Source organism: Cydia fagiglandana, chromosome 20, assembly GCF_963556715.1.
Source record: "Cydia fagiglandana chromosome 20, ilCydFagi1.1, whole genome shotgun sequence".
In the NCBI taxonomy this organism is placed as follows: Eukaryota; Metazoa; Arthropoda; class Insecta; order Lepidoptera; family Tortricidae; genus Cydia; species Cydia fagiglandana.
This window is the reverse complement of record NC_085951.1, coordinates 15429273-15455563: the sequence shown is the minus strand read 5'-3', so window position 1 is coordinate 15455563 and position 26291 is coordinate 15429273. Positions and strand designations below refer to the sequence as shown.

Sequence of the window (26291 nt, the reverse complement as noted above, 5' to 3'; positions counted from 1 at the left end):
CGCCGGCGCCGCCGCTAACACGTTCCTGTAACCGACTTGGTCGACATCCGCATCATGCGGATGCTCCGCATCGATTTTATGCGGATGCGGATGCAGATGCGGATGTTGAAAATAATGCGGATGCTCCGCGGATGCGGATGCGAATGCGAATATTCGCAACATCCCTGGTACGGAGTGAGCACTCTATCTATGCTTTTAATTTTCTGTTCTATTTTAAATAAATACCTATATTTGATTCTGCAAAAGGATTAGGTTAGATATTATTAAAACAAAATTTTGAGATAAACTTTTCATTTATTTTTCGACTTTTGATTTAAAAAATAACTGAATAAAATACATTACTCTATTACATTATCAAATTGACAAAAAAAGCTTATTTAAATTTAATAAAGTAGGCAGATTTAAAATGCATATTGTGCTCGATTTGAGATTTGAGGATAAAGTAAAAATTTTCAATACAGTGGAAAGTTAAAAAAGATTTTCTATTCAATGATACAGTCGCAAGCAAAAAAATTGGATTAACTTCCATGGAATTTTCCACATGAATTCGAGTCTGGCCCACGGACTGTAATTTGGTTTAGTTTTTTTATGCTTTGACGGTGGCAAAAAAGCACGCCCTCTTCCAGATGGTATGGGGACACTTCAGCCTATGAACTACGACCATAATATTTAGGTTGAAAGTGTATACCTTTTTAACTTTCCACTTTCTATTACAGTTTTCAGATCTATTAAATAAGCAACTTAATAATGAAGCTAATTTAAGTTACAAAGTCAATTTCAAAAACCTTATACGACTATGTACAAGTAATAATTAATAATTATATATAATTAATATATAATAATATAATGTCAATATTAAAAGCGACACGTCTAATTTTCTATCACAACGTGGAAAGGCAATTTTAAAATATTTGGACCATTCGCTTGCAAGGAAATATAAACTAAGCTGCGTCTGCCAAAAATGTTTTATTATATTAATGCGAAAACTTAATTATATTAATTATACACGAAAAATCATTATGCTAAGTATAATAAAAGAGTAACCAATAATATACAGGGTGAAATTTAATTCACTGGCCAAATTGAAACAACCGAAGGAACTCGAAAAAATATTAAACACGTGTTTTTTCTTTTAATACCGCTCAGTACATTTTTTTCGAAATAACTCATCATCAAGTTGTCCTAAAAACCTCGTACGTTATGGCGAACCGACAACTACCCACTACACCCGCTTCTCTCTTATCAGTTAAGGTCATTGACACCCTGCCCCTCCCGCTGTTTGCAATCGCGTCACCAATAATGAACCCTATTGCAGCGAGATTACCTACATAAGTTGCTAATTTTTCCTTTCATACTTTAACGGGCTTAGAACCGTCAAAATGCAAAGGCAACCCATTTTTAATCTAAAATGTTATTTCTGACTAATGATTATTAACAAAACGTCCGTGGCTTAAAAACAATGAGTAAAAACTAGGTCAGGAATCTTTGCATTCAGGCGTATTTAAAAAATTGAATCAACTTACGTACATTTGATTAAAATCGACGCAATTAACGAAAGTCCCACGAGATGGTACTCGTGGATTCAATCCTTGTCTGCGAAGGCGTGGAACGGATTCCATTTCGTATAATCTTTGTGCACCACGTAAACACTCACCACTTAATAAATAACACCGTACCACTTCGTAATATTCCCGGTTCGAAAACATTTTTTTTAACCTTATTACGCGCGCAATTATTATTTTAAGGTTGGCGAGTGACGAGTGACTAATCATTTATGCTTACCGTTATGTTTACCGCTAGCGCGGAATGGTTTAGTTTAGACTACCCTCGAAATTGATAAACCTGCCTACCATCGCCAACACTAACTGGGTGGACCCTATTGCAACGATATAAGGTTTAGTGAAGGTCAGATAAGGGTTTGCTGATGTTGTTGTTAAAACCTACTATTAGGTTTGTTTACATTTGTGGTAATAGGGTGACCACGACTCGTGGAAAATATTTAAAAATTGAAAAATGAAAATTCAAAAAAAATGTACTCTTTTTTTTCGCTAAATAGATTCCTTAAGTGTAACCTAGTGCCGGGAATGAATATGGCCAGTGATTTAAATTTCACCCTGTATAACATAGAACTATTCAAATTTTAGACTATTTTTACTCAGATCAAGTTACAGAAAGTCATGAAATTAAAAAGATAAATGTACATCAAGAATGTAATAACTAATTTTAAAGTTCCGTTAGCAAAATACTTCAAAATTTTGGAATGTTCGGGCGAGGCGGGGAACAGCTCAAAGCCTTGTTCAAGGCTTAATTGTCAGAATAGGTAATTTTTGACGATACTTGCGTACAGTCAGCAAAACTTTGATACTTATTTGTATGCAGGGGTACTAAGCTTAATAGTTTTTTTAACTGTACAACTTTCCCGCACGCCCTCGTTTCGAGAAAAGCCTTCGTAAATAAATAAAGAACTATCCCATCTCTGTAACTACGACGTAGTTACTAGTTCGGCACCGCAGTGAGCCTGTAACGCCTCCGACGTAGTTACGAGTTCGGCACCGCAGTGAGCCTGTAACGCCTCCGACGTAGTTACAAGTTCGGCACCGCAGTGAACAACTAATTCGTGCCTTTGATGTCGGAGCGGACCGACTGGAATGTCATTACAGAAATAACGAGACACGGAGTACAGGCTAGCCAGCATAAGTAAGCTCTTTGATTTTATTATAGAGATTATCATTTCATAGAGATTATGTTGCTTTGTTTTTATAATATAAGCTGAGAGATAGAAGTAAAGTTGCATGGAGAAAGAAGAAACAGCCTCTCACGTGGTGTTGGAATGCAGCGTCCCCATACAGGGCAAAACATCTCGGATCCCCGAGTGAACTCCCCGAGGTCCTACTCAACATCAAAGGTTTGATAGGATTCCTCGAGGAGCTGGGCTGGCAAGACTAGTCCACCCCCTATCACGCAAAATAGGCGCAATACGTCGAGTTGTGGAAAATCACCCGAACTACAATACAATAGAAGTAAAGTTGTCTAAGACAAAACTGTGACTTCATTGTTAAGCTGATTCCTCAAGCACACGTATAAATAAAGGCACAGATGTACTTTACTTTCTCGAACTAGTGCGGGAAAGAGCACTTTCCGTGCGTAAGTCGAAAGATTAAAGGGCTATATGTTCTGTAAAATATACGATACACGTGCGAATAGGTAATTCGCAACTCGTGTCGATTTAAAACACTACCATCGGTCGTTGGCTCATGGCTAGGTTCTTTGGAACGGAGTATGTATTCTATTATTTCTGTGATACCCTTCTGACGGTTGGATTAAAAAAAAATTGCCAGTGTAAATTTAACTCTCTCAAATTGACAAAGAGTCGAAAATTGATTGGGGCCTATGTACGGTAGAAAGTATTAAATGACCCATTTCGTACCTTGTCACAGTGACAATACTATGAGGTCTCTAGAGACCTCATAGTATTGTCACTGTGACAAGGTACAAAATAGGTCATAAATTGATACTTTCCACTGTCCTGCGTATAGGAGGCTGGTCGTCAGGAGGATACAGATTATGTGGCCGTTGGGAATAGGACCGCCTGTGTTTGTAACTGAAGGGTCGAGTGTAAGCAATGTTCCGCCGTAACATTTCGAGGGCTAAATACCGAAAGGTAATTCGCTTAGTCTTGCTTCTGGTAAATAGAAGATAGAGGGCTATTTAGAAACGTTTTCATTCATGAAACTTAATGCGTAACTTTATGTAATCATTCCAAGCAATATTGTATTTTGGATAATGTTGGCTTCATAAAATAGAATAAAAAAACTAAGCATTAACAATTCCATCATATAATCTAAACAGAATTTAGTCCGTGAACAAAGTTTTGTACGGAACACTAAAAACTAGCGGCTTTGTTAGTCTGCGGCTTGTTGGTCGCTTAAAACAGAATAAGTAACGGTATTCCTCTGCCATTTAGGATTCGCCAAAAAAAACCCTTTAATTATCGAAATTTAACACTAAATTCTGCTCTCGAAATTTCATTTTTAAATGGCTAATACAGCAGAGGAGAATAGCCGGAAAACCATACGAAAGCAATGAATATTTCTATCATACCAATAGTGTTGAATTTCTTTTCTTTTCTTTTGCATGTACGAGTATAATGTATAAAAAGAAATATTCTTAGTGCCATGACAGGTCGACGTATAATAAGTGATATAATATAAATGTAATATGAAGAAAAAAAAAATGAAAAATTATATATTTAGGTAAAGGTTTCGTTTTAATAATACAGTTAATGGAGTCTCCTAGTAAGTATAATATACCTGTGACTTTCGAATGATCCTTGGAACATGGCGGATCGTGCTCCAGACATTTTTTTTTATTTTTTGCATTTTGCTGTTTAATGTATAATTTAGATAGCATATTATGCAGTGAAAAGCAAGTGTGACGGGTGCAGATAATGAAGAATTCTTCTGGAAATACGAATAAGTAACCAATTCTTGGACATCATTCGGCGGTTCGTGGTCTCGGCCGCCATTACGCTTTGTACTGCTGCTCCGGCTATCCTCCAGTGCATCGTGGAGGCCTATCACCGTACATCATGCATTAATACTTTGTATTATGAAATATTTTACTTGTGATATATTACTGTATTTTGGCAAAGGCCCATGAGGCTGCCACTTCTCCAATAAACAACATGTAATATGAAGTAATGTGTTGCGTTACGTGACACCCACATAGTTACGGTATTGTTTACTTCCCTGCCCTCTGAGGTATTACGAAGGATTATTTAACATATAAACAACCTACTGAAGAGATAGATATCTTAGATAAGTTTGCCTTTGTTGTATATATAATTTTCTCTGTAATAGTGTTTCTGGCAGACCGAGTGCGCGTTTGCCAGTTCAGTGGAACATGTCTCTCACTAGTTAAAAATTATACGAGTACTTAATGATAGTTAAAAAGTTAATAAAAAAACAAAGTTGAGTTGAAGTTAGTTAAAGTTAATGTAAAAAAATGTAATAAATGTGTTTTGGTCCAGCACTGTATACTTGCATGTGGTTTAAGTAAATAAATAAAAAATCGATTTAAATAATAATAGTGTTTTTGGCAGACGCTAGCCTAAAACTGATCTAATCTAAGCTCGGATCGGACTAATGGGTCGTGTGCAGGCAAAGTCAGGGGCAGGACAGTCTGTATTTTTTTTATTCATTCTCTTTATCGATAAAGCAGCAGTTGCTTATAGTTTAACCCCCTTATTCATACTGCCGTATTCGAAGTTCAAGATATTCACAAGAGAAGACACGTACTAGATCCATTCTAGATACGTTATAATTTAGATATCAATTAGTTCTCTTGTGCAGCGCAATTCGGGCATTGCAGCGTAATTTAACTAAATCAGGCCCATATTGTTTTATGAATAAGGGGGTTAGCAGTCAACGCAAAAAATACGCGTGTGTGGTTACGACGGAGCCCGAAAAAAGGGGAAAAGGATACGTTTTTCAAGATATCCTTCGGCAAGATGAAACATCAATTCCAAAAACTTTCGTTCGCCCCTAATTTCACTTGCACATTAGGGCTTGTGCACAAATCACGCGAGATCCGATAGGGGGAGGGGGGTATAAAGGACACACACCTGACGTGTATTTTTCTACAGTGAAAGAAACTAAGAAAATAAAACCTACCACATAAGTAGATACTTCTTCTCGGTTTCTTTAAACATAGATCTTCACTCTGCACTTCAAAATAGCGAGTCTATTTAACGAAAATATAAAAATAAACACGATTTTCTATATATAAGACTATTTATCTTAAAATTAGATGGAATGAAAAAAAAATCAAATAAATACACGTGAGGTTGTGTGGGGGAGGGGGGTTGCCAAAAACCTCACCAAATATCACCAAGGGGGAGGGGGGGAGGTAAAAAAGTAGCCGAAAACAACTCGCGTGATTTATGCACAACCCCTTATTCTAAATACACTTACATTAAACAAGGAAATGAAAGTGGCTGCGTTGTGGGACCCTGTCGCATTATAATTCGATACAGTACGGATATGATGGTTGCGCTTTCACCGTCTATCATGCAACGACACCCTCGTCACAGTACCCGGTCGCAGTCTGCCAGCTAACGCGGCTCTGTGGCTCCTGACGAAGCTCCTCGTTAGAGAGACGATGACAGACGATGAGACCGCAACCATTTTAGGCCCGCAGATTAAAGCACACTTGTAAACGGAATTGGTCAGTGAGATACGATATTTTATAATTAAGTCGGTGCCATCGTAATTTCTAAAAAGGGTTCATAGTATCATAGTGTATTTATGATGCAGTACTTTAACCCTTTACTACCAAAGCGTAGCGTGCAAAGGGTTAACAATAGTTTATTTCTTACACAAAATTATATTGAAATAAATCATCTTGCTTCGCTTGAGATGATGTTTGTTTTCAGGTTAGCACAAATAAAATTTAAAATATATTCTTTGTATTCTACTGTTTTCATAAATACACTGTGACGCAAGTAAGTATCTTCACACAAAAAAAGAAATTGCTTTCGTTCCCTTTCTTTTCTCATTAACTGTATAAGTTTTTGTGTGCGTTAACGTAGCGGACCAGCTCCATGATTACTTTCGGGAGACTACTCAAAGGCATAGTATACAAAAGAGAACAGTAAAAAAGAAATAAGAGGAAGATATAAGGGTTGAAATGGGAACTCAATGGGTTATATAAGAAAAGTTTGCGGTTCTTTCCTTGTTGTTCAAGTAGATTTTTTCCTTTATTATGGTAGTATAGCCACGATATTTTATTTAGTTAGATGTTTTATTAATCGAATTTATTGAATTATGAGACGCGTTTATACACTTTATAATAATTTAAATCAAACTAATTTTACGGTTTAACCCTTTGTTTATGCATGACCGAAATTTTAGTCATCTTTTTGCATTTTTTCGAGAACAAGTTTTTCTGTTCTACCTTATGAAAAGTTAACACAATATTTCTGAGAGTCTGGAACTTGATTTTCACAGACAGCGTTACGTTTTCCACGTGCTAGTACTATTCGCTATGTTTTTGTATTTTTATTACATATAATTATATAGGTACACTGGAAAGTAATCGAAATGGAATTTATTTATATTCATCTACAAGCGGAAGTCCTGCATTCTTTTATAATAACGAAAAAGTTTTCGTTCAAGTATCAAGTATGCTTTGTATTTCGATATTTAACATAACTTAACGATTTTATTATTATTATTCCCCCAAGACTAAGGTTATAGCAATATCTGTATAAGAAGCTCGCCACGAGCAACTTGCTATAATAAAAGTTTCAAGTATACGTGAGGCCATCAAATATTTGACTGGATGCAATAACAAGCCTTATTAGGGTCACCCCACACTAGCGTTCTCCCGAGCGTCGGCGTTTAGTAAACTCTGTGGCTGCTGCTCGACGCAACGTTGGCGCAACTGCGCAGCGACGCCATTTTCCATAGCGCTGACTAGACGCCGACGCTCAAAAGACGCTAGTCTGGGGTGCTCGTTAGGGCCACCCCACATTTAGCGTCTTTCGAGCGTCGGCGTCTGGTCAGCGCTATGAAAAATGACATCGCTGCGCAATTGCGTCGACATTGCGTCGAGCAGTGGCCATAGAGTTGTAGACGCCGACGCTCGAAAGACGCTAAATGTGGAGTGGCCCTTAGTCTCATAATACGGTAAGTATTATGTCACCATTTAAGAATCTTCGTACAAATTTTACTCTTCACGTTTACTGTTCTCGAAGGATGTCTTTTGTCAGGCGGAATTTTTATCTCAACTTTTATCGGCCGTAAAAATATTCGTCCTTTTCTGGTTTTACGACTAGAAAAGGGACGGGTGCTTTGACGTGATAACGTGTCACACTGACACAGAGTAAATAGACTCCGGATTAAGAAGCTTTTACGAAGCAAAGTACCTACACATAAGGGTATACTAATGACTTGCACCCTACACCATTTAATAACAGGTATTGTTATATTGTAAACTAAATAATAGTTCATGGCCTTCCTCAAATTTTTAATCTAAAAAAGGAGGGTATCAATTCACCGTTATATTTTATAAATATTTGGTTTGGCACCGATTTCAAAGATATCGGTTTCTAGCACATATAAAAGGTATACTATTTTAGTTTATATTTTTTGTTGTCAGTTTTTCTTTTTCAATATTTTTGTAAATAATTTAAAAAAATACAGAAGGTTGTAAACGTGAATCCAATTGTAAATAAGTGGTCGCGCTCTCAAACTAAATTAGTACGTGAGTGGCTAAAGTTAGACCGAGGTAAGTCTGCAACGATTTTGATAGCACACGCAGTGCAAATGTTATTTGTACGTCATAATTCCATAGAAGTTTGACGTTTAAAATAACACTTGCACTGTGTGTGCCATCAAAATCGTCGCAGATTTGTCTCGGTCTGACTCTATATCTGATGACCACAAGTTGTTCCATCTTGTAGTTGAATGATCTGTGCTCGGTGAAGTTTTATTAGTGAAACTGCTTTTGAAATGAAAACGTTACATAACATTTTCCATTTCATGAAATAAAACTATTGAAACGGATTATATCGCATATATTGAATACATACTACATCCCAATAAACGCGATATAATCCGTTTCAATAGTTTTATTTCATGAGTAACTATCGCGGTAACCGAAGACAAAATTATTTTCCATTTCAATCACAAACCACGTAGCTTAAGAGTCTGCATTACAAATCGAAGTAAGACTCTAATTAAAGATAAAAGAATAATTGGAGCGTAACGTTCAAAGCTTTGTTTTACTGAGCATTAATGTGTAACATAAATATTACAATCTTTAAGATAAATACATAAATTAAATAAATATAAAGAAATTTAGTTATTAATAACAACGCCCTCTCTGTGTGCTTCACAAAACGATTAGGCTCACCTATGAACCCAACTCGTGCGCAAGCGAATTTAGCGAATTAGATAAGTAATTAGTTCAGGTGTAATCCGCAACCGTGATAGGGGCGCATCACAGAGGATGCTGCCTTTTTCGATACGAACGGCGAGGAGACTGGAAGGACGTTGTAAGAGTTAAATTCAAAATGAAGCCAAAAGATATTTGTAGGCCGCAATCCTGGCATTTAAAGTTACCTCAACGTTAGTTAGTATGTAAAAATAAATTATAAAACTGGAGGAGTCGTCGCATTCATGAACACTTAAAATCCCAAAACTGTAAGTACTGTTATATAACCTCAAATGTCTAGCACGTTGGCTTTGCAAGATTTCTTTGGTTCTACAGCGGGGTTTTGCCTTGTTGTAGGGGTCCTTAGGTTGACCTGACAACGATTTCGAGGGATGAGCTCCGGCCGGCATCTGGTGTCCGAGCTGGTCATCCACGTTACCACTTAACCCTGGACCTGCTTCCTGGAGGCATCGGCGTCTGCGTAGTGGATTCCGTATGTGTAATAAATAAAGAGTGTTCGCAAGTGCTTTAGGAACAATCCAGGTTAGTTAAAAACTTAATTTGAACTTTAACTCAACGTCAGTGGACAATAAAAGTGTAGCTGTGTGACCCAGTGTGAATAAAGACTTTCTCCAGAATTTCTACTCCTTTTCATTTACATTACAACCCAGTAAAGGCGCCCTGAGGGTTAAATATTAACAGTTTCATGCCTACGTTGTTGCGACCCGGTGAAGTACCAGTGGAGCTGATTTCAACTGTAATTGTCCATTTTGTACCAGAAATTGAGTTAGCAAATATTATTTAGTAGGTACCTAGTTAGAAATATTTTGTTTGGACTTAGGCCCGCTTGGTTAACGCACACCTTTGTGATTATGAATATAATAATTAAGTAAGTAAGCTATATATGTACATGATGTAATGCATTGAGCAATTTTATTATAATTATTTTGGTGACTGACAAAAAATTAAAGAAGCTATGGTCAACAATAAGAGTATACCTACCAATGGCATTATATGTAAGTACATAGTGAAATAATATAAGGCAAATAGTAACTATATAACAACAAATGTAATATACAGGGTGAAATCGGGGTCGTGTAGCAAGAAAGAAAAATAAGACTTGCCACTTAATTAGGAACACAACACTGTAGATTAGAGTGCATTAATTTGTATCTTTTTCGCACATACAAAAATAAAATACAAAATAATTTCTTATTTAGAGTCATGGTCACCCTACAGACACAAGACAAACATCTAGTAAAGAAAGTATTGGTAACTTACGTTAAGTAACTGATAACACTTATCTTCGATTTAACATTCAGTGTAAAAGCAATTGAGCGTCAGGTCGGGACTACGAGGAGGCCACGCCACGGGTCCGCCGCGGCCAATCCAACGTCCCGGGAACTGTTCATCGAGATGATTGCGTACTCAGTATTTAAAATGAGCCGGAGCACCATCGTGTTGATAGTGTAAGTTATGGAAGTAATGTTCCGGCACTTTTCGCAGTAATTCAGGCATCACTTGTCTCAACATACGAGTATCAATGGATAACGTTGCTGAACTAAATCCCGAGCAGTGGTAGCACGACGCGCTTGGTAATAAAACATTACCATGTCAGACCGCTCAACATTTGAAAACGGATATGCCGCGGGCATTTTTCTGCTTAATTATCTTCAGAATTGCCAGAATTAATGAACTCAATGTACAATCTTTGAATGATTTTATTTATTTTGAAGTTTTGACTTTGTCATAACAGTGACGGTTGACATTTCTTACTCATCTAATCAGTTGTTTATTAAATAGGTTTTAACATTAATTGTAAGGTAACCATAATTTCAGTTTTTAACTGGGATACTTAAATTGTTGATTAATTAATTAATGGCTGCAATTATTGCAAAAATTAACTTTATACCTAACATCACGTTAATTTACCGAGTTAAGTACAATAGGTTTGAATCACGACCCCGATTTCGCCCTGTATAACAATAAAATTAAGTCTATTTATCTAAGTACTTAGAAACAAAAAAAAATAGCTATTTTACATATTTATTATGTATTTTAGCTGCCAAAGATAAAAAGTTTTCATGTATAGAGAAAATTGTATGAAGTGCAGTCCTTAGTTTAGGTCAAAAAGGGCAAAAATACCTTATTTACAATATCATTTAAAACCTTGGGACTAGTCGAGGAATGAAATATTAAAAATATTTACAATATTTCTATACTATAATATATAAAAAATATCATCTTCCTGCTTCCCCTAATAATTGCTAAACCTCACTTTATGTCACCTTTAGCTTTTAGTACAAAAACTAAAGAAACTTGACTTAGAAATTAATCTACAAACTATAAAGGCAAAAAATGCATGAATATATCATTAAAAAATCTCTTTTTTTGTATAACTTTCCTTTTTAAAGCGTCTTATTCACTAGAGGATAAAATACCTACTTATACACATCACCAATGACATCAAATAAAATTTAAACTTGTCGTTTTTAGACGTCATAAAATTATACAATCATCAAAGACACCTTAAGATATTACCTACGTAATTCATAATGTGTAGAGTCGGGCTAAACTAACTCTGCATCGTGTTTAATAAGCACAGAGTGTGCAAGTGTCATGTATTTATAGCGTCTAATTTCATAGAAATCTAACAAGATGACCATTCTCAAGCATTGCGACCCGTTCGCAAACGCACACCGCAGAGAATAGAACCGAGACTTTAATATGTAAAAAAAATCACGAGAATTCATGTAGCGTCAGTGCCTTGACTTGTGATATTAAACTTTATCCCCTAGTGAATAAGACGCATTAATGCTTAACGCGCTGCGCGGGCGCGCGGACGCAGGGGGCGGGCGGTGCCGCCATCTTGTCGTATCACCGCGCGGCCATTTTGTTTTCCGCGTCCTTGGTCTCGTTGTCCTGGGGCTGGTCGCGGGACTCTTGGACTGACTCTAGGGCGATGTCGAATGATGTTTGTCGGCTAGAATAAAAATTCAATTTCAAGTGAATAATATTGTGAAGTGGGTTTGAATAATTCTTACCAAGGGCCAAACAAGGTGACAATTTTGCTAGCTATCTTTGCTTAGCTAGAGCTAGAGCAATAGATTTATTAACTGTAGAAATCAAAAAATCGTCTTACTCTCAAATCCTTTTTAATATTTTCTACTATTTTGTTTTCATCTGTAGGTAAATTATTAAAGGAAATACTTTTTTACAATTTTGTTAACGATGTATACCTGTCCATAAGATAGTTCCCAGGGGCCGACAGCGACCGCCCCGAGCGCGCCAGGCCTCCCCTTTTCGGCTTCTCGGCCTCCTTGATGGTTTCCGAGGACTCGCGGCGAGATGTACTGCCTTCCCGACTTCGAAGAAACGGATTCTGCAACATAAGATAATTAAGATATGATTCATGAAGTTATTAAATACTGACAATGTTTTGTCCAGGCCCCTGTTTCACCAACGTGACAGGTGCGACAAATTGTAAAATCACTGTTGCTGACGTCACAGGCATCCATGGGCTACGGTTACCGCATACCATCGGGCGGGCCGTATTCCTGTTTGCCACCATCATTGTATTATTAAAAAAAACTTTATGATATCGGAAAAAAACAGATATTTCTCTTGCTAAGTTTATGACAATTGTCACAAGAAACACTACAATTGTCACGAAATTCCGACATATAACTCATTACCCTGTCAAGAATTACCTACAATTCTTCTAAATCTTTGACAATTGTCAGAAACTTCGCAGGAGAAATATCTGTTTTTTTCCGATATAATAAAGTTTTTTTTAAATAATACAATGATGGTGGCAAACAGGAATACGGCCCGCCCGATGGTAAGTGGTAATCGTAGCCCATGGATGCCTGTGACGTCAACAACAGTGATTTTACAATTCGTCGCACCTGTCACCGATGTGAAATTGGGGCCTGGTAACCTTATAAATAAATAAATATTATAGGATATTTTTACACAAATTGACTAAGCCCTATGGTGAGCAAAAAGGCTTGTATTGTGGGTACTCAGACAACGATATATTACATGGAAAACAACCATGACCCAGGAACAAATAATATACTACGCCCTTACCGGGATTCGAACCCGGGACCATCGGCTTCATATGACGGTCACTATACCCACTACACCTATACCTTACCTATACCTATACCTTACACTATACCTATACCTTATTCTCTTAACTTTTAGGGCGTTGTGACACTGGTGGATACACTCGATCCATTGGTTGATCATGAATTGCTGAACTGATGACAGTTTCCATCAGTGTGTTCAGCTCAAAGGTAGTGCTTTGATTTTCCAGCGCCAAAGTCCTTCGATCTTTCGTAGTTTAATAGGTATTTACTGTCTTTTCTTTGCCACACATGCGTGTGACGTTGCAAAGGCTGGTTAACCTTGGACACATACCTGGAAGCTGTGCTTCTTGAGCATGGTCTTGATGAGGATGAGGGTGGACAGATTGGGGATGGAGGTGACGACTCGTGCCATGTCCTCGTCTGTCACTTCCACCAGGCGACAGTTCTCCTGCTCTGAGGGTAGAGGATCAGCTCCGTTGTTTGTCACCCAGCCGTGTTCCTGTACACAAAAATATACGAATTAAATGAAAGTACTTGAATCAAATGATTTTTCACTAAATCGGCCAGGACAGACATGAGCCATGAGCTGGTCAGCCAACGATTCTGCAATCTTGAACAGAAGAAGATTATTTTCTTCACTCGGCATGTAAAAGGTAGCTCTCCAAATATTAAGCTAGCTTGGCTTAATATAAGCCAGGACTTTTCTAACATTCGTAAGAGCAGCTCTGATTGAAGGTAAAACTGTATTATACTAGTGTTATCCTGTTCTTTCTAACCTTAATTTCATGCATCGTAGCTCTTCTCGCCGGGTCCTTGTCAAGCATACGTAATAGCAACCCCTTCAGCGGCGCAGAAATCGTCGGTCGTGATGGAAACTTCAATGGTTCAGTGAGCGCGCGCTGAGCTATCTCGGCACACGAGCCGGTCCAGGGCACGCGGCCGGTCACCATGGCGTAGAGGGTCACGCCTAGCGACCAGATGTCTGCCGCCTGGGGAAAATAAAGTTTTATTGCTGTGAAGGGGGTTAAATTAAATAAATAAATAAGGGGCCCTTATAATGATCGTCTATGTGAAGTAGCTGAGAAGTACTTAGGTTATAGCTAGGTTCGAATAGCTCGATACATCCAGGAAGAATAGATTCTTCATCGTCATCAGCCTTTTCCATACTAAGGTAAGATAGTAGGTAGGTAGGGCACCATTCTTGTAAAACAAGTTTCATCAGTCACTATTCTAGCAGGAGATTAGCAAGTTGACTATCACAACATGGAAAGTAGTTCTGCATTCTATCTTCATCACGAATCGCTTCCATACCAAAGCAGGAATCAATCCCTCATCAAGAAAATTGCCGCGATAGTATTTAAGGTCTGGGTATCTGGGTTTAGGTGGACATTGTGCGTTTTTGTGCTCTTACCTCCCCGTTATACCGATCAGCTGGTGCAGCCGCCTCAGGAGCCCTAAAGGCCGGAGTCCCCACGCCACCGGCAAGCCCTGCATCAGCTAGTTCCCCGCAGGCACCAAGATCCGCCACTTGCACCCGACCGTCGCCAAGAAGGAGGTTAGCTGGCTTAATGTCACGGTGGGCGATGCGTTGGTAGTGTACTGTTGAAAAGAGCAATTTTTAAAACCAGTAGGTTAGGTAGCTTATTGGTGGCGGTGAAGATTCTTCGAGGTTTTCAGTCAAACTCCCCCTGCATATTTTGTTCAGTATCTTTGGCTTTAATAAGGACACAAACATTAGCAATTAATTTATAGGACTCCAAAATGTTTAATAACTATTGTTCATGGTGTAACGTTTGAGGCCAAATAGGCAAAATAGCTCATTCTACATTTCAGAATGTTTGCCTGTTACATTTTTATAATAAAAAAAAGATTATTGATGAACGTTTCTATGTCGGGGAATGGCCCTTGCAGGTAATTTCAAAAGATCTTGACACTGAAAATATCTCTCGAAGTAATTATGTACTCACAGTACTCGATCCCCAGTAGAGCATCTCGGAAGTACTTCCTCGCCAGCTCCTCGCTGAGCGGGTTGTCGGTGGGTATGTCGATGACTGGTCCACCCTCCAGCAGCTGGAACACCTACCCTATCTACAGCTGATCCTCATCTAACAGTACTCACAGTACTCGATCCCTAGTAGAGCATCTCGGAAGTACTTCTTCGCCAGCTCCTCGCTGAGCGGGTTGTCGGTGGGTATGTCGATGACTGGTCCACCCTCCAGCAGCTGGAACACCTACCCTACCTACAGCTGATCCTCATCTAACAGTACTCACAGTACTCGATCCCTAGTAGAGCATCTCGGAAGTACTTCCTCGCCAGCTCCTCGCTGAGCGGGTTGTCGGTGGGTATGTCGATGACCGGTCCACCCTCCAGCAGCTGGAACACCTACTCTACCTACAGCTGATCCTCATCTAACAGTACTCACAGTACTCGATCCCTAGTAGAGCATCTCGGAAGTACTTCCTCGCCAGCTCCTCGCTGAGCGGGTTGTCGGTGGGTATGTCGATGACTGGTCCACCCTCCAGCAGCTGGAACACCTACCCTACCTACAGCTGATCCTCATCTAACAGTACTCACAGTACTCGATCCCTAGTAGAGCATCTCGGAAGAACTTCCTCGCCAGCTCCTCGCTGAGCGGGTTGTCGGTGGGTATGTCGATGACTGGTCCACCCTCCAGCAGCTGGAACACCTACCCTACCTACAGCTGATCCTCATCTAACAGTACTCACAGTACTCGATCCCTAGTAGAGCATCTCGGAAGTACTTCCTCGCCAGCTCCTCGCTGAGCGGGTTGTCGGTTGGTATGTCGATGACTGGTCCCCCCTCCAGCAGCTGGAACACCAGGTACAGCTGGTCTTCCTCAGGGTCATCTAACACCTGGAAATATTCGTAAATATTATCAAGAGTCATACGAATCTCTCCGCCGAAATATAATCGATGTCACTCTCTCATTTTAAAACGACGTTACAAAATAACATGAAGTTGAACATGAATTTCTAACCTTTCACTTTTTTGCACTTGGAATCCTCACTGGCGGAGGATTCCAAGTGCAAAAAAGTGAAAGGTTAGAAATTCATGTTCAACTTCATATTATCTACATTTCAAGAATAACTTTCGCAAATTTTTAAAGTTAAATCTATACGATGTAATGAGTTTTTTTGATAATTATATAATTATATTTTGTATATTCTTATATTTTGTATATAATTATACTATAATTATGTAATTATGGATGCCGGTAGAGGGACGTGGCCGCGGTAGGCCCAAACGGAGATGGCGAGATGACCTGGACAGCTTCCTGAACAACTGGCCTGAGGAAGCACCAAATCGGGAGTCGTGAAAATTAAGGGGGCAAAGGCCTCTCGCCTTTGCCCAGCAATGGGACACACAAATAGGCTAGAAAAAAAAATATTTGAAAGATATGGGTACTTATACGGGCATGATTGTTCGCGATTAGACTTCCAAAATAGCCGCCAAGTTTATGGCAAAGAAAGTTCCGGCAGGTCAGAACTCAACAGGTTGACGAGGACTTGTTGAATACGGCCGAGTCATTACACGCGTGGTTACACGCCGCTAGAGAAAATGTCATAGACATTACCATTGTATCTCATTTAGGATTAAGGCCGAGCCACACCGGCTTGCGTGTGCGTGACGTGCGCTAAAATGTTGGAGCCGCACACGCACACGTCACGCAAGCGGTGTGCCATCTCTCATAAGGATCTGTATACTACAACTCCGGACGCGCACATGCACGTCACGCACACGCAGCCGGTGTGCACAGGCCTTTAAGTGTCCCTATTGCACGACTCTCTATGTTGTAAATTAGAATAATACCTCTGTAACTCATGACCAAGAATAAATATTTGAATATTTTAACTTTTGACTAGATTGAGCTACTCCGTTTTAGTGAAATACATTTTTCATAGCACCTTTCTTATACAATTCTGTCTTACTTACAAACTAAACACACACAAGTTACTAACTAAACATTGCTGCCGCTCCTAGACGCTTCCGGTGCAAAAGTGCCCATAATACTCGCGGCATTGCCGCGCTAGATGGCTATGGATAGCCTTTGCACCAGAAAACCTACACGATAGATAGGTAAATTCTGTCTACCTACATGTCATCCTCAAAGGTTTACCTACTTTGTTTTTCTCGCAAAAGAAAAGTATTAAATCGAGATAAAACCTAGACAAAATGATACCCGATATTGGTGTAACGAACTCTCGGGTTCTTTTGTCCACAAACGTTAGTCATAAAAATGATCCAAGATTTTACTTTATTTTCCAAGTAACGCTAGTTTGTTGTTTTTAACAGAGACAAGTAAATATTCGAGACGTAAAACTTTCATACGACATTGTGTTCCTCACGTATATTTTTCCACTTATCCATTTTTATACGTTTAAATCTGTTTGTACTGCTTTTATGAATTCTAACTTCCTGGCCACTGTCTTATGCATAAAAATACAGCGCAAGCATAATAAAGGCATTTTAGGTTTATATTGATTTAATGGCGCTATCTCCGTTATTATTTTTAAACCTTTTTAAGGCCCTGAATTATTTTAATTGTAAATTGAAATGCGGTTTTGGGGGTCATCCATTAATTACATCACACGTTTAGGGGGAGGGAGAGGTCAAGAAAATGTGACATATGTGACATGGGGGAGGGGGGAGACACAAACTTTGTGACGTCACTCTAACTTCATCAGTAACCGAAAATTTATTTAAATTATTTTATTCGCTGTACATTTAAATAACAAGTTTTTAAAACGATAGCCGTTTTTACTCGTTTCATTTTCTTTTCTAAGCCGTTTTAAATAGGTTATAAAATTACTAACATTTATATCGTCAAAAATATTTTGATAAAATATTAATAATACTTTGGCGATTTGGCGATTTCGTAGAAAAAATGTGACGTCACACTAGGGGGAGAGGGGTTTGCCAAATGTGACCAAGTGTGACAAGGAGGGGGGAGGGGTCAAAAAACCTAGAAAATCGTGTGACGTAATTAATGGATGATCCCTTGTGACTCTTTACTGTGGTTAGACAAATCCAATTTTAGGTTTTGAAATTATAGGTAAATAGCAGTAGCGTGGCAGTTTTCATGACGCAAATAACTTTTTTATTTTCAATAGCCTAATTTGTGTCCCACTGCTGGGCAAAGGCCTCCCCCTTCTTCCGCCACTCGTCACGGTTCTCGCAAATAACTTAAATAATAATAATCCCTTGCTTTTAGGTTAAAGTGTCGGGCCTCTGCGCTGTTGGCTTCGGCCCCACGTACGCCTCCCAAAAGTCCGGGACCCCATGGTCCCGAGATGTGGAAAAGACATACAAATAATAATATTAAAAAATATGTCAACTACAATATTGACGATTCTCGCGTGCTTTGCGTTGTATGAAAATTTTCAGTCTTCTTTATTTACTAGACTAGGTATGTTTTAGTCACGTATTCAGCCAATCTTAGGGTTTATTTTATCCTCTCAAAACAAGTGAATTTTATGAAAGCTCAAGTTCGTAACTGTTTTTCATTTGTTTCTTCAGCTGTTATTGTATTATGGATATTACTTCGGAATATTTAAGTCTTACGTTTATTTATCAGTATTTTCGGCAAGTGCTTTATTTAGTTTTATATTATCAAACAAATTAAATGAGCCTATGTCATTTAAAATATAAAACAGAAATAATTCGGGGCTGTTGAAGTTACTACAAAAGAACTTGTTTAGGCATTTATTATTGCCTGTAGAAGTCAATTTTGAAATCTGCCACTTCAATAAATTTTGTAATAAAACATTTACTCCTCAACCATTTCACATTTAGGGTGGTCTAGCTTCTTCAACGTAACTATATCTCGGTACACTCGTTGATTCGGGTCCGGCGGCGGGCCGGGTCCGGTCCGGGGCGACGTTGCAGGGCGCGGCCGGAGAGACTCACTATGAACCTACCTCATTCGTATTTAGAACTTACCTCAACCAATTTCACAACATTAGGATGGTCCAACTTCTTAAGCGTCGCTATTTCTCTGTACACTCGTTGCAGCGGGTCCGGCGGCGGACCGGGACCGGGCCGGCGTGGCGGCGCGCGCCCGAAGAGGCCCGCGCGCCGCATCAGCTTGCGTTTTGAGAGGATTTTCATCGCCTGAAATATAAATGTGAAAGTTAAATTGGAATAACCTACGTATCGGACAGTGTGAAGACGCTTTTAGGTTGTGCCTTCTGGTACTTACGTAGTGTGTGTCGTCCTCCTCGCTATAAGCCAACTTCACGATCCCGTACGAACCCTGTAAAAGCAACACACTTTGTGAGATCCGTAAATATATATTAAGTATATCTACATAAGATTGACACTTTTTTTTTATATAGGAGGCAAACAAGAAGACGAATTGCCTGGTGTAATCATGATTGCTTGATCATGAGGCTCATGGACACCTGCAGACTTGCACTACCACAGTAGTTGAAAGTGCGTCGCCGGCCTTCAATATAGGAGCATATACGTTCTTTTCTTGAAGGTTTGAAGATCGTATCCGCCCGGAAACCAAATCCGGACGGTAACGCATAATTGATTTAATTCTTACTAATTCAATTGAATCCGAATTAAATCTCGTTTCTATTGTCTCTGGTTTTGTTAATTCGTTTACCTTAGATTACTACCGGGGGCCTAGCAAAGATGATAATCATAGGTACATCGACAAAAGCTCGACGAAAAATAAAAATGTACCTACGGGATGACAGTATTTAAACTTCGATGACGATTTCTATCAACGATTGTTATCTTGGCTAGACCTCCTGATCAGTTAGTGGTCATAGTCTAATAAAACATGGTCTTCTCTTTCCAGAGTGACACAGGCCTACGTCACACTAACATGGCCGCTATATATAGCTTGTGTCAGTTAGGTGACCTAGAAAAGACGGGAAGAGAGTACCAGGCGGAGTATATTATTATACCATGGTTAGTGGTAGTTATTTATATTAAAGAACTGTCCAATAGGTAAGTTGAACATTGGTGCCTGAGCCAGGGAAACCCTTCGAGATTCAGTAGTTGATGGCACGTAGGCGGAGGTCGGAGGATCTTGACGGGAGTTGGAGACAAAACTAGCTTGTACTTCTTATGGCGTATATTCGAAAATTGGTACTATTATACACGTATATTCGAGTATTGGTGGTATCGATGTACTCTACATTACGAATTAACTAGGTATCCTAAATTTATTATTATACCGATTACTGCCGATAACTGGCGGGAGATGGCACAGGATCGAGACAACTGGCGTGTACTCGTGTCGGAGGCCAAGACTCATTTTGGGTCGTTGCGCCATTAAGTAGTAGTAGTAGTAAATTTATTATAATTAATTACAGCGCCCGTTAGTCAATTACTACGTACCCTTGTTAGATATGTAACATCGATTTGGATAAGCTAGGGTTCTAAGAGGTGTATAAAGGATCAGATAGATGGCGCTGTTAACGCAAGTTAACATCAGTTTATGAAATTAGGGCAGCCCCTCAAGTACTATGGACCATTTCCTTTGCGTCTGCAAGATATAGGCGTAGTGTTTACCTGTCCAATGGGCTCCAGCAGGCGGTACTGATTGAGCTGGACATATCCCGGAGCCTGTGCAAGGGAAACCCTGCGAGACTCCCTTGGAGCGCGCCGCACGCGCGGAGACCCCCCCGCCCCGCACTCTGCGCTTTTTGCCGCGTGAGACCGGAGCAGGTTCTGGCGGTCGCCGCTAGCCGGGAATGTTGATAGTCTGTAGACAAGAAAAAAATGGGTGACGAATATTGACTAACTAATGTGGCTCAGCGATCCATAGAGGATCTTGGCCTGCGAAAGGAGAGCACGCCACCACGAATATCGACTAGATTTTATAAAATTGGTGATGTATTGTTATTTAGTTTTGCTTGTATGTAAATTCAATCCTGACGTGTAAAAGTGCCCTTGTGACCTATTTGCTGAATAAATGCTGAAGTTGAAGTTTGAAGTTTGGAACCAGCTCAAAACCGTAATGGCTCCTCTAGACGATGGGCTAGCGCTGGCCACTCCAAAGGACGTATTTATGCGTTAGAGGGAGCAAGTGATATTGCTATCTCATTCTACCGCATGGCTGCGTCCCTTGGAGTGACCGGCGCTGACCCATCGTGTAGAGGAGCCATAACAGGTTGTTATACCTGAATTGGGCTCCTTATTCTTGCGTAATGCATTCTAATAGCTGTTTAAAATGTTATGCGTGGTTAAGCAAACTTCTTACTCTCAGACTCTCTCTAATAAAAAAAGACAACGGGTTGCACTCCGGGAGTGCCGGCAGAAGTGAAAACTGTTTTTCGATCAAGTCACGTGTCCGTCTTACAAAGCATCTTAGTACGTCTTACGTCATACGTCTTACGCTCTCGCGAGTTTAACATTTTTTCCCCATCACAAAAAGTGCACAGCGCTGCTAAAGAAGTTTTCACTTCAAAACTTGATCATTAACCGGTGCAGATAAGTTTATTACACGAGTGAATAAGTCATGAGAATGATCAATGATGCACTGAAAATTCACACTTTTAGACTATATAAGACTATTTTTATTCATTCTGAATTTATAGAATACAATGCTTATAAAATCATCAATCATGCAAAGAAGATGGCCGACGGGGTCGAAAAGTGCTCAAGTGGAGACCACGGACTAGCAAGCGCAGCGTAGGACGTCCACCCACAAGATGGACAGACGAGCTTGTTAAGGCCGCCGGAAGACGCTGGATGCGGCTCACTTCCAACCGGTACGAATGGAGGTCCAAGGGGGAGGCCTATGTTCAGCAGTGGACGTCTTATGGCTGAGAATGATGATGATGGTGAATGCTTATAAAGTTTTGTTCTTAATAATTCACAAAATCCCTGCTAGGGCTGGTTAAATCAATACGTAGTTATCATTGAACCCACCTTTCAGGCGTTTTACGCAGCAGTTTACCTGTCTACCTATGTATAATTTGATCACCTTACCTAGGAACCAGCTCAGGCAGACCAGTATTCAAATTCATATTCAAAATCATTTATTTCGTACATGCAGATACATAACACGTCAAAAATACATACATACATACATCACTGGCTCAGTGACCCAAAGAGGATCTTGGCCTTTGACACAAGAGGCCAAGATCCTCTTTCAAAAATAACACGTTAAAAATAAATATTAGTAATTTTATAACGGGAACTCTATAAATAAGACTTAAAAGCAATAAACTGAACATATAAATGTCTCGCTGAATAATGTTTCTGTAATGCCTAAAAGGAATGAAATGTTGATAGTGTTCACAGAAAAAAACAACGGGTTGCACTCCGGGAGTGCCGGCAGAAGTTAAAACGCAATGGTATTGTAACAGTATTTCGATCAGGTCACGTGTCCGTCTTACGAATCTTACGGTCACGTGACCTGTCGCGAGTTTAACATTTTTTCCTCATCACAAAAAGTGCACAGCGCCGCTAAATAAGTTTTTACTTCAAAAACTCATAATATGTAACAACTATTATTTATTCTGTTGCTATCATCTTACTCCCTTATTTATAAAACTTTACGGGCCTGATTTAGTTAAATTATGTTTTATCCCTTTCTTCTAAATACTTAAGTCAAAATGACAGATAAGGACAAACGATTATTGGCTAATTGAGGTTTGTAGCGCGTTTATGAATAAGGGGGTTAGTACATGATAGATATACATACGAGTAGGTATGGTCAGCCAAGAAAGTGGTCTACCACTTTTCGACTGTATCAATCAGATGATAGAGTCGAAAAGTGGTAGACCACTTTCTTGGCTGACTGTACATGTTCACGCCGCTGCAACACTGACTTTTATGTTTATTTTAATTACAATATTATTTCCCCTCCACAAGCACATATTTGAAATGTATCGAGCCGCACCCAATCATACTAACACCTAAATATCGCGTGATATATTTAATTAGCCAATTACAGCCCGCACCCTCACGACACACGCTTCAGCTCCCGACACTTGCTTTTCCACCGCCTCACAAACCACACTACTCAAAGCCTAATACCTACTATATGTGTGATAGTTTTAAGGTATTTATCTATGTGCCAAAAGTTGCCTGAAATTAAATATTTACATTCATTCATTCAAAGCCCCAATGCTCGGAGTTTCAATTCTCGGAGAATCAGAAATGAGGAGATCCGTAGACGAACTAAAGTCACCGGCAAAGCCCACCGGATTAGCAAGCTGAAGTGGCAATGGGCAGGCCACATTGCGCGCATAGAAGATGGCCGATGGGGTCGAAAATTGCTCGAGTGGAGACCACGGACTAGCAAGCGCAGCGTATAGTAGGACGTCCACTCACAAGATGGACAGACGACCTTGTTAAGGCCGCCGGGAGACGCTGGATGCGGGTCGCTTCCAACCGGTACGAATGGAGGTCCAAGGGGGAGGCCTATATTCAGCACTGGACGTTTTATGGCTGAGATGAATGAATGATTCAAAGCCCCATACTTTTATATTGTAAAGGGTATTAAAGAGTAATTTCTCTATCTGTTTCGCTTTTCTGAAATACAAACTCAAAAAACTCTTTGTACCCTTCTGGAATAATAGGACATTGATGACCTATTGATTCTGCCCTCTACATTATATTGATACTCGTACAGCCAGCTACTAAGTAGCTAAGCGGGTGAGGTGTTCAAATTTACCTTCACACACAATTTAGGTCTTAACAATAAAGCCGCGTCAGGATCATTTTGAACACCTCGCCTGCTTAGCAACTTCTGCTGCTGACAACAATTACATGTTTTCCTATTTTTAGTCCCTTATAAATAGGGATCGGAAATTCGAATGCTTTTATACCTAAACTTCGGCCTCAGTACCTACACCGCGTTGTTGTTGAGTAGTATGGAGGCGGACTCAATTTAATTTTACTAATAACTTTACCGGGATTTCTCGGAATACCGGCAATTAGGATATATATACACATAGTTATTAGGTATAAAGCATCCGAATTTCCGATCCCTGCCTATAAATAGAATACCTTGATGCCATAAAAATCTAGTCATCATGCGTAGTCGGAGGTCACTCTGCTGGTCTGTGACTCCTGTGAGACAACGAGTTAAGCGATGGCATAGACTAGAAATCCTCTAGACCGAGTTTAGAGCAATTATTTCATGCAACCGATGATGCCAAAAATGCGGGGGTGCGCGGGACGAGGTGAGCGAAGTCCCGTGCCGTGATTGACCCGTTCTAAGACACAGACGTCACACAAAGACACTTTCGACTCGAACATAGAGTAAAATTACCGTATGCGTGGCAGAGGGGGTAGCGCGACTATGCTCACTCTGGAGGTTGTTTTGTCTGTGAGCGATGGCAATAACAGCTCTGGCAGCGACATGCCTAAGGGGTAGCCGCAAATACTTATATACTTATATACTCTCTATATTAATTTGTAATTTAAGTTGTTGGTTTGACGTAAATAAATGTATTTTCTTTCTTTTCTTTCTTTCAAATAGAGCGAATGAGGGTTGTCACGAACAATGGATTTTTTTCTCAATATTGTTAACCTAATAATGTTTGCAAGTAGTCACGTGAATTTATATATCATCTGTCGCCTCGAAACATTTGTTTTTACAAGCTTTTACTTACTTTCACATGACCGTTGTCTGTCTGTCTGTGTGTAATCAAATCTTGCAAGATAAATTTGATTCACTTCCCGGTTTCCGATTGAGCTGAAATTTTGCATACGTAAATCGGGTGACAATGCAATATTATGGTGTCATCGAGATGATCTGATAATGGAGACCGGAGGTGGCCATAGGAACTTATGTGATAAAACAACGAAACCTAATTGTGTTTGGGGTTTTTAGAATTGTCTAGATGAGCATTAGTTGCCTATGGAAAGAAAAGTACAGTCAGCGATAAAAGCTTGTACCATAAATGAAATTTTTGCCAAAAACTTATTTTTTTCCGTTTGGCATTTGTCAATGTACTATTGTCATCTTGGCAAGGCCCCGTTGCCCCGTAGAAAACATGGCTATCCCTTACGCTCCGTAGCAACGTCGCTGTCACTGTCACACTAATATTGAGTGATAGAGAGACAAAGCGATTCGATGGCGAAGCGCAAGCGATCGTCACCTTGGCTAGGCCGCCTGGTTATATTTTGCATTGGCGCAATCAGTAGGATATTTAATTAAATATCCTAATCAGAGAGTATTTTCTCTATTTAGAGAGTATTTAGTTACTCTATGTTAATATGTGTATTGTGAGAGTGAATGAATAGATGATGAATGGAAAACTTGTAATGTGAGATTTTATTGTTATAATTGTATACTTAATTTTTAATGATGTTATAATGTGGTTAAGTTTTTTTTTTAATTCTATTGATATAATTGTATAACTTGTATAAGTAGTAGCAAGTGTAATTGGTATAAGTATTACTGTAACCGTTCTTGTGATATTAATAATAAATAAATAAATAAATAAATAAATGTCTAAGTTTTTAAATACATGTGCTGTGTGCCAATTATACAACTTGGCACACAGCACAGTTGTATATAATAGTCGAATATATAGTTGTACACAGTTGTATATTAAAAAATATATATTATAGGACATTTCTTACACAAATTGACTAAGCCCCACGCGGTAAGCTCAAGAAGGTTTGTGTTATGGGTACTCAGACAACGATATATATAATATATAAATACTTAAATAGGTACATAGAAAACGACCATGACTCAGGAACAAATATCTGTATCATCATACAAATAAATGCCCTTACCAGGATTCGAACCCGGGACCATCGGCTTCATAGGCAGGGTCACTACCCACTAGGCCAGACCGGTCGTCATAATTATAATAATGTAATAGACGAAGTCGTCGAATGTTTACACTTTTGCACCTTCCTCCTTTGTAATAAGATGAAAAATGTAAACATATCTTTGACGTCGACCGTACTAAAAATATACACTTTTTGTAAGTATGATGGAAAACTATTTTATTACTTTAACGATAATAATATTTATTTGAATAAACGGCCTGTGTTGTATCAAGTAATAAGATTGAATTGTAGTCGATCTCCCTTTCGAAAATATTAGCCCGTGAAAAGAAATAATGCCTTTATAAGATTGCTAATACTATTTGAAATTATTAGAGCATGATTTCGTGTAATAATATTTGAATATTTTTAATTAAATCATTAAGTACTCTTTCAATCGCAAAAATTTAAACGTATTTTAGTAATAAGATAACTTTGAAAAAGATAGTAAAGTAAGATTAACCTTTTACGTAAAACATCGT

General features: G+C 39.1%; 1 protein-coding gene and 1 long non-coding RNA gene across 2 annotated transcripts in view; one reads left to right on the top strand and one right to left on the bottom strand.

The window, feature by feature from the left end:
- Positions 1 to 280: 280 nt before the first annotated feature.
- LOC134674707 (uncharacterized) overlaps positions 281 to 26291 on the top strand; it is a 444870-nt gene continuing 418859 nt past the window's right edge. The window contains exons 1-2 of the long non-coding RNA XR_010099659.1: positions 281 to 3430; positions 3501 to 7509. This is a non-coding gene — a long non-coding RNA (uncharacterized LOC134674707). The remainder of the gene's footprint in view (positions 3431 to 3500; positions 7510 to 26291) is intronic.
- LOC134674704 (calcium/calmodulin-dependent protein kinase kinase 2) overlaps positions 11694 to 26291 on the bottom strand; it is a 221984-nt gene continuing 207386 nt past the window's right edge. Inside the window, exons 4-12 of the mRNA XM_063532829.1 lie at positions 20581 to 20773; positions 19253 to 19306; positions 18994 to 19164; positions 15759 to 15906; positions 14443 to 14630; positions 13808 to 14020; positions 13363 to 13530; positions 12177 to 12319; positions 11694 to 11920 (exon numbers count right to left, since the gene is read on the bottom strand). Coding sequence (XP_063388899.1) covers positions 11815 to 11920; positions 12177 to 12319; positions 13363 to 13530; positions 13808 to 14020; positions 14443 to 14630; positions 15759 to 15906; positions 18994 to 19164; positions 19253 to 19306; positions 20581 to 20773 — 1384 coding nt within the window. The 3' untranslated portion in view covers positions 11694 to 11814. The remainder of the gene's footprint in view (positions 11921 to 12176; positions 12320 to 13362; positions 13531 to 13807; positions 14021 to 14442; positions 14631 to 15758; positions 15907 to 18993; positions 19165 to 19252; positions 19307 to 20580; positions 20774 to 26291) is intronic.